Raw genomic sequence first — 12,240 nt, 5'->3', positions numbered from 1 at the left:
AGGTAGCTCGTCGCTGGTTGCTGCTTGGCTCACGCCTGTGCCGCGTGCTGTAGGGAGTCCGATGGATGAGCGGTGAGGGAGTCGGGCTAGTAATCAGAAGGTTGTCGGATTGATTCCCCGCCGTGCCATATGATGTTGTGTCCTTGGGCAAGGCACTTTACCCTACTTGCCTCGGGGGGATATCCCTGTACTTACTGTAAGTCGCTCTGGATAAGAGCGTCTGCTAAATGTGCTAAAGTGCGCCCCCTGTTGTCCTGTCTGTTTGGAAGCTCCTCTGCGGCTCTGTGCAGTAAGAGCAGGGGAGGACTTAAGAGACTTTGGATGCGAGAAATTACTAGTACACAATGCTACAGCTCTTAGGAGCACGCCTTAGGGAATCCTGAGTGGACTGGTTTTAAAAAGGAAGACAGGTAGGACATTAAATTGTCAATGGAAGCTCTCCTCTTGATAGTCTTTGATGTTGACAAATGGTTAGTGAAGGGAAAAAATTGCAAAGGTGCTTGCATGGATATTCAGCTAAAATTAACAAGCCCGGATGAGTATATTTAGAACTGTTATAACTCCTGTCTCTCTTTTCCTTCTCCCTTTTCCTTCTCTTCCTTTCTTTTGTTTGAGATGCTCTAACCCTCTCTTTCTCTCAGTCTATCTCTTTATCCTTCTGCAACTCTATTTTCTCTTCCCTTCTTTATGGCTTTCTGCTGTCACTCACTCCCCCTCCCCTTGCACAACTTCTCTCCCACAGTCTCTACCTCTCTCCTCTCATGCTCTCTTCCTCTCAGTCCTTTTTTCCTTTCAGCTGCGCCTCTCTGACTCAATCCCAGATAATTCCCTCTCTGTAGGATTGGAAGATTGCAACAGGCGAGAGCAAAAGAGAGATTACATTGCCAGATTAAAGAGCAGGAACAGCGATGTATAATCTACACACACACACACACACACACACATAACACGCTCTCCAATCTTCTCTGTTTCTCACCTCACACACACACACTCTTGTCTCACGCACTCAGGCTCACGGATGAAGCACGGAATCACTTCATGAACAGAAGCAGGCTGTGAATCCATCCACACTAGGCACAAAAATGAGAATAATACAGTACTTGTATGTTCCAAGCGATTAACCTCCTGTATCTGACCTGCAGGGTGATGTCTCTTGGCAACTGGGGGGGCGGCTGTCCTCTCTACAACACACACATCCTCTGAGGCTTATGGGATAGGACGCCCCCCTTACCGCCCCCCCCACCCCCCACCCCCCACCACCACAGCCTACCCCTGAATACAAACGTGCCAAAGCCTAGCGGTGGTGGAGGAGCCATGGGGAGCCCGGGCTGTGAGGTGGGTCCGGCCGGGCCGGTGGAATCCGTCCTGGAAGCCCTGTGTCCCGAGTGTGGGCAGATCCACCGGGCCAGGGAGAACCACCTGTACAACTACCGTCTGGAGGTGGACGACGACCTGGTGTGCCACATCTGCCTGCAGCCCCTGGTCCAGCCCCTGGACACGCCTTGCGGACACACCTTCTGCGCCCGCTGCCTGCGCAGCTTCCTGCAGGAGCGGGACTTCTGCCCCCTGGACCGAGCCCAGCTGCAGCTGCAGGCGTGCCGCAGGTCCAGCATCCTGGTCCACAAGCTGCTGGACAAGCTGTCCGTGTCCTGCCCTCTGACCCCTGCCTGCTCCCTCGGCATGCCCCGCTGTGACCTGGAGGCACACCTCAAGCACAGGTATGTGGGGGGGTCAGATGGCTGAGCGGTTAGGGAGTCGGCCTATTAATCAGAAGGTTGCCGGTTGCCAAATGACGTTGTGTCCGTGGGCAAGGCACTTCACCCTACTTGCCTCGGGGGGGAATGTCCCTGTACTCACTGTAAGTCGCTCTGGATAAGAGCGTCTGCTAAATGACTAAATGTAAATGTTGGTATGGCCTGAGCGCAAGTGCAAGCACAGACATGACACATGGACCGACAGTGTGTGTGTGTGTCCCCCACACACACACACACATGCAACAGAGACAGACACATGAAAGTGACACCATTTTAAAGTGAATGTAACGGCAACTGCTCTTTCAGATGACATTGACGGTTAAACATAGACACAGTGTAAATTATAGACACAGACACAGAGTAAATAATAGATTAACACACACACACATGTGGAAATCAGGGAATTGCATATAATGTATGCATATAACACTTCTACAAACACAACCGACTGAAAACGTCTGTTTTCAAAATGAAGATGAAACATATTTGTAAGCATGACCATGTAATACCTTGCAATCCAAATTACCTAACCCTTGTAAACCAGATATTATTAGGATTCCTCCGTAAGGAGGAAACCTATTGTTATTGGTGGTTTTATTATTTGTAATTCTTGTACCATGGGAGTCAATGGCAGCCCCTAGACCCCATCGACAACTTTTTGTGAAATTTGGCACACTCATTAAGGACAGTTTCTTCTATACCTACACCAAGTTTCATGTCTCCCATTAGACCACTCTAGCGCCACCAATGGGTCAAAGTTGGACTTGTGTTTACACACGCAACTTTTGAACCGTATGACTAATTTTCAAAAATGAGGTACCATTGGATTCCCTGGATCAAGCCGAGTTCAACGCACACCATGGCGTTAATTTCCGGTTATATAGATTTCCCGCCATTTCCGGTTTTATCAAAAACCTTTGAAAGCCTACTCCTCCTACAATTTTTGTCATATATTCTTCAAAATCACCAGAGATGATCTTCAAACCAAGCCTCACAAAAGTTATCAAAGGAATTTTGATCCTCATAACCGTCTGTCCGGTACAGCCAATCAAATTCATCAGAAAAGCCGCCAAACAGGATGTGAAGTCATGTCTCAGCAAATCTTTGAGATATCAACACTAAACTTGGTAGATCGGAGGAAGACACTACAACATATTACCATGTGCAAAGGCAAATTCATATCTCTAAAAATGATTGATATAAATCAAATTGAACTTATTGCTAACGCTAAAATAATGCTTTGCACATCAGCCAGTCAAAAACTGATACTCTGATTCAATCACAAGTTCATATGAAGACTCTTGAGAATGTTCATAACACAAATCTGTGAAAAAGTTGACTGTAAGATGAAAGGTCGATTTTTGGTGAATATTTGAAACATGCTTGCTTGGCTAATTTCTAGGCAAATTTCCAATGAATGTCTCCCCTGCTCCTCCCCGCGCGTGCTCCAAAATCTCACACACACTCAGCCTTCCCTTGACACACGCGCGGCCAAGACGCACACGCAACATTTCAGGAGAGTGTGGGCTGACCAAGCCCCCACTCATTCCTTGGTCTTTAGCAAAGGCCCATGTGGCTCTTGATGGTATTGCATTTCCGATTTTGTATGCAATGGTAAAAAGGTCTCAAATCCTGAAACATTGATAGTATAGACCAAGAGTAAATACCACACCTCAAATGGCCCACCATTACCCATAGGTGGCGCTATAGGCCACGCCCAAAAGCACAAAGATACAAGGCTTTCTGGAATGGATAGGTTCACCAAGCCCCCTCCCTTCACGTATTGGCTTGAAAAAAGGCCCATGTGGATCTTGATGGTATTGCATTTCCGATTTTGTATGCAATGGTAAAAAGGTCTCAAAATCCTGAAACATAGATAGTATAGGCAAAGAAACAGTTTAACAAAAAGCCCATGTGGATCTTGTTGGTATTGCTTTTCCGATTTTGTATACAATGGTAAAAAGTTATAAAAATCCTGAAACATTGATAGTATAGACCAAGAGTAACTACCACACCACAAATGGCCCACTATTACCCATAGGTCTTCCCTTGACACACGCGCGGGCTTGGCAAGACGCACACGCAACATTTCAGGAGAGTGTGGGCTTACCAAGCCCCCACTCATTCCTTGGTCTTTTGCAAAGGCCTTGTGGATCTTGATGGTATTGCATTTCAGATTTTGTTTGCCATGGTAAAAAGTTCTCCAAATCCTGAAACATTGATAGTAAAGGCCAACAGTAACAACAACACTTTAACAAAAGCCCATGTGGATATTGTTGGTATATTTTTCCGATTTTGTATGCAATGGTAAAAAGTTAAAAACATCCTGAAACATTGATAGTATAGGCCAAGAGTAACTACCACACCACAAATGGCCCACCATTACCAATAGGTGTCGCTACAGGCCACGCCTTAAAGCACAAAGCACTTCACTTCTTGTGAAGATTAAAGCACTTCACTTCTTGGCTTGAAATAAAGGCCCTTGTGGATCTTGATGTTATTGCATTTCAGATTTGGTATCCCATTGGAAATTCTGCAGCATTGATTTTTCTATACAGTTACAATTTGTCAAGAATATACATTTTTCAATGGTTCGCAATGCTTTACATGTAAGCCAGTCAAACAAGTTCATATGAAGACTCTTGAGAATGTTTAGTACACAAATCTGAGAAAAAGTTGACTCTAAGATGAAAGGTCGATTTTTGGTGAATCTTTGAAACATGCATGCTTGGCTAATTTCTAGGGAAATTTACAATGAAATGTGTCCCCTGCTCCTCCCCGCGCATGCTCCAAATTCTCACACACTCATTCTTCCCTTGACACGCGCGGGCTTGGCAAGACATACACGCAACATATCAGGACTGTGTGGGCTGACCAAGCCCCAACTCATTCCTTGAATATCAGCATAGGCCCTTGAGGACCTTGGTGTCATTGCATTTCCTACTTTGTATGCAATAGTAAAAAGGTCTCCAAATCCTGACACATTGACAGTACAGGCCAAGAGTAACTACCACACTTTACCCAAAGCCCATGTGGATCCTGTTGGTATTGCATTTTCGATTTTATATGCAGTGGTAAAAAGTTTTTAAAATCCTGAAACATTAATAGTATAGGCCAAGAGTAACTACCACACCACAAATGGCCCACCATTACCCATAGGTGGCGCTACAGGCCACGCCTTAATGCATAAAGATACAAGGCTTTCTGGAATGGATAAGCTCACCAAGCCCCCTTCCTTCACTTACTGGCTTGAAATAAAGGCCCTTGTGGATCTTGATGGTATTGCATTTCAGATTTGGTATGCCATTGGTAATTCTGCAGCATACATTCTTCTATACAGTTACAATTTGTCAAGAATAAACATTGTTCAATGGTTTGCAGTGTTTGGAGGAATCCGCCATTACTGCTTGCAGTTATATTTATTATTATTATTATTATGGTGCAAAGGGGGCTTGTCAGAATAGTTGTTCTGGAAAACTTCACAGCATAGCAGAAATCTAAATTCAATATGGATATACTTAGCATCAGTGTCCACATAATCTTCACGGACTGGCTGTTGTGAGACCGCGTAGAGGATTATTTGGCCAAGCAGGTCATGTGATGAGGGATTAGTGGTTACCTGGTCATGTGTTGGCCGACAAAGACTCCATGTTCTCTGCAACCATGCTGAGCAACTTCAACTCCAGAGATCTTTTTAACCACTTCTTCTGTGAAACGGCAAAGGGAAACCCGGACCTGTGGTGAGTGAGAGCCAACTAGATGTCAAGTGGTTTCAGTCGCCCCAAACACAGCTTCCACCCCCCTCCCTCAGAGTGTGTATGTGGGGGTATGTGGCGATTGGGTGCGTGCAGGTGCTAAGCTGGGTAGGAGCGTTTGTTGCGTAACCATAGCAAGAGAGGGTGTTTAGTATAAAGTAAAATATACTGTAGATATTGCTAGAAATATAGTATCAGCTGTGATGGGTCAAAAGTTGAACTAGTATGGGGTTTGTATGAGTTTGTAATGAGGAGATTGAGCAACTGGTGAGCTGTCAGGCGGAGATTCTAACACTGCAGGTCAGGGAGCAAACTTGAATGAGATTCTCTGTGATCCACATATCTGTCACTGAGAAAAGACCCTCTTCTGTTTGGACACCTGCTCGCTCCTGGGTTCCCATCGTCATGGGAACAGGGGCATTGGCAATGTTAACAACGTTTTTAAATGGTGGAAATTTAAGGACATTTCTAGAATCTTAAAAGTTCCAGCTGTGTGTCAATGCCATGTTGTATTCTGGCTTTAAGACTATAACATATATGCAATAAAGGTATGTATTTATAATACAAATTTGGTTTCTAGTGATATTATACCGTTGGGCAAAAGGTGTGGGAACTTTCCAGCAATCAAACACCAAGTTCTCAAGGGGCTTTACATTAACAAGCTCAAGCTAACAAGATATCTCTAACAAGCTCTTGCTGACTCTTAAAAGGATTTTCCTTAGGAATCTGTTTGGACTAAGGATCCATATGAACCCAGTATAGCCCAGCATAGCCCAGTCTATTATATTCCAGCCCTGCATAGTCCAGGTTAATCTAGTCGTGTTCCCATTTCCAGTTGTGTAACTGGGATCTTTGCCGTCTAAACGTGAGCTATAGGTCTTTAGTAAGAACTCCTAGAAGATGCCCAGATCTCTACCAAAGTGCCAGTACTTGTGCAGCCACCCACCCTGAGCAGTCTACATCCAGTAGGTGCTGGATGTGAGCCTTGGTCGCTGCTGGGCAGTGAGATGAAGGATCCATTAGGTCATGTTGGTGTAGACTTGCTTCCTGCTCTGTACTAGGGGAGAGATTAAGCCCCCATTGCACATGGACTCTCCTCCCCAGACTGAAGGCCAGTAAGCCAGTGATGGATGGGATGAGAGGAGCTAATGTGACGATTAGCTTTGTCTATAGGCTTTGTTTACTTTGTATGGTGTTGGTAAGACGCACTTACCACCCACTAGATTACATCCCAGAACAGGACAGTGTTCCTGATCCAACTTGAGGGCCAGTGGAAGACAGGTGACCATGTGAAGGACAGATCAGCCAGTTGATGCTTTGGATCTGCTTGAGAAGACATTCAACAGTCTCTCTGTAGCCTAGGCTGGGTGAAAGACTGGGAGATGGAGGAAGACAACAACATGAGGTTTTTAGCTCAGATGTCATGTCTGTCTCCCTTTGTCTATCCCACATGTCTATCTGTTTCTTTATTTCTCACTTTCTCTGTCTCTCTCACTGTCTGTCTGTATCTCGTTCTATCTCTCTCTCTCTCTCTCTCGATCCCTCTCCTGCTTGTGATCGTGTTCCTGCACAACCATGCTTCGCCTGATGTCACAGCAAGTCTGTGTGATTACCGTGATGTCACTGCGAGTCTGTGTGAGTACCGTGATGTCACTGCGTCCGCAGGTGTCCAGGTATGCGCTCACCACAGACTGGCGTGGAGGGTCCTCGCATTGAGAGTAGGGAGGAGGGAGCCATGGTCATCAGCCCCCCCAGGTCCCCCCGGTCCCCCCAGACTGACCTGAGGGACGGCTCCCCCTCGCCCCCCGGGGGCCCCTCCACAGCCGGCAGCAGTGTGCCCATGTGGACCGACGAACCGGGCCTGGACAACCCTGCCTTCGAGGAGAGCACCGAGGAGGACAGTGAGTTAACTCACCCAGACTGGGGGGGGGGGGGGTGGGGTGGGGGGCGAGAGAGTCTGTGTTTACCTGAGAGTGAATGTGAGTGTGTGTGTTTGAGAGATAGAGGGAGAAAGAGAGAAGTGGGAAGGAGAGAGAAAGAGAGAGAGAGGTGGGAGGGAGAGAGAAAGGGTGAAAGTTGAAGTGTTTTAAAGTCGCATTACTGACTGTGTCCGTCTCTGTGAAGGCGTGGTGGGGTTGGAGTGCGTCGTCCCCAGAGTGAAGCGTCCCCTCAGTAATCCTTGCATCCACTTACTGCGCTCCATCAGCTCCGCCTCCTCAGGGTGGGATTGCCCCGAGTCTCCGCCCCTCTCTGCAGAAGAAGGTACGGGCGGAGCCTTTGCCTGTGTTTAATCTCCACACCCTTGAAACACCCTTTTTGGATGGCTGCGTTGAGTGTCTCTGTGGTTAATGTGTGTGTGTGTCCTCCAGGCTGTGTGAAGCTGCCCTCCCTCCCCGAGGGGGAGATCACCAGCATAGAGCTCCACCGGGCCAACCCCTACGTGGAGCTGGGCATCAGCATCGTCGGGGGCAACGAGACTCCGCTCATCAACATAGTGATCCAGGAAGTGTACCGCGAAGGGGTGATCGCCCGTGACGGTCGGCTGCTGGCCGGGGACCAGATCCTGCAGGTGAGGAAGAGCGCTCAGGGGTGTCAGGGGGAGTCAGGTGGTTGAGCGGTTAGGGAATCGGGCTAGTAATCTGAAGGTTGCCAGTTCGAAATGACAATGTGTCCTTGGGCAAGGCACTTCCCTGGGGGAATGTCCCTGTACTTACTGTAGGTCACTCTGGATAAGAGCGTCTGCTAAAATGACTAAATGTAAATGTGTCCATTTGTCCTCCCTTTCCAACTGGTTTCCCCTATGCCCCTGGTCCCATGGCTCTACCTCCTCCTCTCACGTCCCCGCCCCCTCCTCAGGTGAACAACGTGGACATCAGCAACGTGCCCCACAGCTTGGCCCGCTCCACCCTGGCCCGCCCGTGCACCACCCTGCAGCTGACGGTGCTGCGGGAGCGCCGCTGTGCCTCCCGGGCCCCGCCCTCCTCCGGCACCACCCCGGCCGTGCCCCATGCCCCCTGCTCCACCCCCGAGGGAGCCCCGTCCAGCCCCGCCAACCTGAGGATCACCCTCCACAAGCGGGACTCGTCAGAGCAGCTGGGCATCAAGCTGGTCCGGAGGACGGACGAGTCCGGAGTGTTTGTGCTGGACCTGCTGGAGGGGGGACTGGCCGCTAAGGACGGACGGCTGTGCGGTAACGACCGCGTGCTGGCCGTCAACGAGCAGGATCTGCGCCACGGCACTCCAGAACAGGCCGCTCAGATCATACAGGTGGGTGACTGCTCGAGCCACTTCAGTATTAGTATTAATATTTGTATATTGTATATAAAGACAGGTGCAGGAAGGCAGGGGTGTGTCAATAGATTAGATATCAATGTAAATAAAACCAGATAGTGGTGGATTAGAGTGTGTTATCTGGACCAGTGGTTCTCAACCCTGGTCCTCCGGGAACACCCGTCTTGCATGTTTTAGATGTTTCCCTACTCCAACACACCTGATTCAAATGAATGGTCATAAGCAGGCTTCTGCAGAGCTGGATAACAACCCATTCATTTGAATTAGGTGTGTTGGAGCAGGGAAACATCTCAAACATGCAGGACAGGGGTGCCCTGAGGACCAGGGTTGGGAAACACTGATCTGGACAACAGAAGCTTTGTCATCCAGTTAGTCCCGTTCTATCACCCTACAGGCCAGTGGTGAGAGAGTCCATCTGCTGATTGGACGTCCTACCAAGCAAACCCCACCCCCACCACCTAGCTCCACCTCCAGCAGAGACTACTGCCTTGACCACTTCCTCCCCAATCACCATCACCATCATAGCTCCACCCCCAGCCCTGTTCCTATCCACCTGTCACGGGCCAGCACCCACAGAGTGAGTAGAATGACTCGAGTTCTACTCTAGAACTAATGTTGCTGGGTAAGTAAGTAAATTAAATGTATGAAGCGCCTTTCAAAACCAGGGTGCCGTACAATAACAATACCAAAAATAGAATGGGGAGTAGAGGAAGCAGAATAGAAAAATATACAGCACAGAATCATAAAGTCATCAAATACAATGCGATAATCGTGTAAGTGCCTGTTTTTGCACTTCCAACATGTATCTTGTCCTTCTCGGTGTGCGTGTGTGTGTTTGTGTGTGTGTGTGTGTGTGTGCAGGATCTGTCCCAGTGTGTCACCTGTAAGGAGAAACACATCACTGTGAAGAAAGAGCCTCAGGAGTCCCTGGGGATGACCGTGGCGGGGGGGCGGGGCAGCAAGAGCGGCGAACTGCCCATCTTTGTGACCAGCGTCCAGCCCCACGGCTGCCTCTCCAGGGACGGACGGATCAAAAGAGGTGAGCGGATCATTCGCCCTCAGGGGGATTTACCATCCATAAACCCTCCATAGATGGGATTACTATCGTCTTTTGTGTTTGACCACCCCCTCCTCCTCCCTCGCCCCCATGCTCCTCCACAAGGCGATGTGCTCCTGAGTATCAACGGGCAGGATCTCACCTACCGGAGCCACAGCGAGGCAGTGGGCACCCTGAAGGCCAGCGCGGCATCCTGCTCTGTCCAGCTGAGGGCCCTGGAAGTCAGCATGGTGGAGGAGCCGGGTCTGGGTCAGACCCCAGAGGACCAGCTGCTGCCCCCACACTGCCACACTCATGACAGCGACTACGACGCCAGCTGGTCCCCCTCCTGGGTCATGTGGCTGGGCCTGCCCAGGTAAAGAGGATGAGAGGGAGACATCTGTCTGGTTGTTCCCATGGATGTTTTCTGTACATTTTGACCGTGTGTTCTTTGCCATCTCACTTGGGTTAGTACAGACATAGCCCGAGTGAAGATGTGGAGAGGAGATGTGCATTTGCCAATGTCAACTGAGCATGTGGACTTCCCATTTCAATCGTGTATTTTGTTTGTGTGTTCGTGAATGCGTGTATGAAAAAAAAAGGGAGTGTTTATTACGTAAGGTGGCTGTTCATACGCGGGATTATCTTTCTGTTTGTTTGGCCGAACTGTGATATACACATCAACAGCTGTGGATTATCATCTGAGACCCATGTGGTTTCATGAGCCCCGGTGCCCCAGTCCTGTCTGACATGCAGAGGACGAACTCAGACTGTCCTCTCTCCCTCTTTCTTCTCTCCTCCTCCCTCCCCTGACTAAAAATCTGGCTCATTTTTATCCTCTATGTCCTCCCTACAGCTACCTCCACAGTAGTCATGAGATCGTGTTGCGTAGAAACCATCCTGGGAGCTGGGGCTTCAGCATCGTTGGGGGATTCGAGGAAAACCATGGCAACCAGGCATTCTTTATCAAGACCATTGTCCTGGGAACCCCTGCGTACTACGATGGACGTCTCAAGTAAGTGATTGGGAATGTCAAAGATTAAAAAACGCATGGCCTCTTTCATCTGTGCACTGATAAGCAGTCACTCTCATAGCACAGAACTTTAACAACAACAAAAAAAACACGTTTTAAAACGTACAATTGTTATTTCACTTAGCATTGTCCATCGTCGCTCATATCGATTCAGGTCTGAAGTACAATGTGCTAGTTATAACTTCAGGGTTTCCCGCAGCACTTTGCAGTTAAGGCGGCCGCCTTAACAACACACGCCTGCCGCCTTGACTACGTTGTCAAAAAATAATAATAATTCGCGATATTCGCCGTGTTTCCGCCAGTGTTCTCCCTTTCATTCAAATGGCAGTCTCCCTTCTCTAGAGAACTGGAACGTTAGAATGTCTAGAACGTTTTTGGAGGAGAATAGCAAATCTCCGTCCAACAGCAAATCTCACCCTACCACCTTGACTAACACATTTTCTGCGGGAAACCCTGAGCTTCAATATCGTTTGGTCCTCTTTGTCCTTCAGGTGCGGGGACATGATTGTGGCCGTTAACGGGCTGTCGACAGCAGGCATGAGCCACTCTGCTCTGGTACCCATGCTGAAGGAGCAACGGAGCCGCGTGGCTCTCACTGTGGTGTCCTGGCCTGGCAGCCTGGCGTAGCTACACCCCCACCAGGCCCCACCACACCACCACCAAGCCAAGATATGCTCAAGATATGGAAATCCCATGCCAGACTGCTGAATCAGGCTAGACTGTGCCATACTAGACTAAACTACAACAGGACCAAACTACACTAGAATGATCTAGACTCGGACCCAACCAGGCCAGATCACATCAGACCAGGCTGGACTGACTGTGCCATGCCATATGACAGACATGCCCCCCGCCCTCTCTCTCACACATACTGAGACACTGCTGTGTTCATACGGTCATGCTGGCCCCTCTCCTTTAGTGCAGGGAGAGAGGGGCGTCACTGGAAGACAGTCATACGGCAGTAGTGTTTCTTTGGACTGCAATAGAAACCAGGGGTGTATTCAGGTGGACGCAACGTTCTAGAACACCAAACACACTGCATAGATCAAAGTCTGTATGATTCCCCCCCCCCCTTTTCGTCAAGTAGAATAACTAAAATGTATATAAAACAAACTATAACCCATGTGTATCTGCAGTATAGTACGCGTTGCATCCAGCTGAATTGTCCCCAGGCCTTACTTGTCACATGCTCGGGGCTCAATCCACACCCCCAGGACACAGCCTTAGGCCTCATCACCATGACGACCAGACGTCTGTTACGCTGGACTTTTATACGTGTGTGAATGTGTATTATGCTGTTTGTTTATTAAAAAGTTCCCACAAAAGGACCCATGACTTGTTCTACCCATGGCACAATTTTGTGTGTGCGCA

At 48.7% G+C, this 12,240-nt stretch overlaps 1 protein-coding gene across 1 annotated transcript; it reads left to right on the top strand.

Annotated features, from left to right (window-relative positions):
- The first annotated feature begins 1,306 nt into the window (after positions 1-1,306).
- Positions 1,307-12,184, top strand: lnx2a (ligand of numb-protein X 2a). The gene is made up of 10 exons (XM_084702528.1): positions 1,307-1,718; positions 7,175-7,410; positions 7,634-7,771; positions 7,879-8,078; positions 8,366-8,776; positions 9,195-9,377; positions 9,662-9,839; positions 9,963-10,212; positions 10,693-10,851; positions 11,361-12,184. The coding sequence occupies exons 1-10, from the start codon at positions 1,315-1,317 to the stop codon at positions 11,494-11,496; spliced, it is 2,295 nt and encodes a 764-aa protein (XP_084558654.1). The 5' UTR covers positions 1,307-1,314; the 3' UTR covers positions 11,497-12,184.
- Positions 12,185-12,240: the final 56 nt, after the last annotated feature.

This window comes from Hypomesus nipponensis, chromosome 8 (genome assembly GCF_054491055.1).
Source record: "Hypomesus nipponensis isolate SF chromosome 8, ASM5449105v1, whole genome shotgun sequence".
Classification (NCBI taxonomy): Eukaryota; Metazoa; Chordata; class Actinopteri; order Osmeriformes; family Osmeridae; genus Hypomesus; species Hypomesus nipponensis.
The sequence above is the reverse complement of the archived record's forward strand: the minus strand, read 5'-3'. Positions and strand labels throughout refer to the sequence as shown.

What these genes read in the sequence shown, in the direction of transcription:
- lnx2a (XM_084702528.1), top strand. Translation starts at nt 1,315, where the DNA reads ATGGGGAGCCCGGGCTGTGAGGTGGGTCCGGCCGGGCCGGTGGAATCC. An exon ending in AGGCCGCTCAGATCATACAG is followed by an intron (nt 8,777 to 9,194) that starts GTGGGTGACTGC and finishes ATCACCCTACAG; the next exon opens with GCCAGTGGTGAGAGAGTCCA. An exon ending in CACGGGCCAGCACCCACAGA is followed by an intron (nt 9,378 to 9,661) that starts GTGAGTAGAATG and finishes GTGTGTGTGCAG; the next exon opens with GATCTGTCCCAGTGTGTCAC.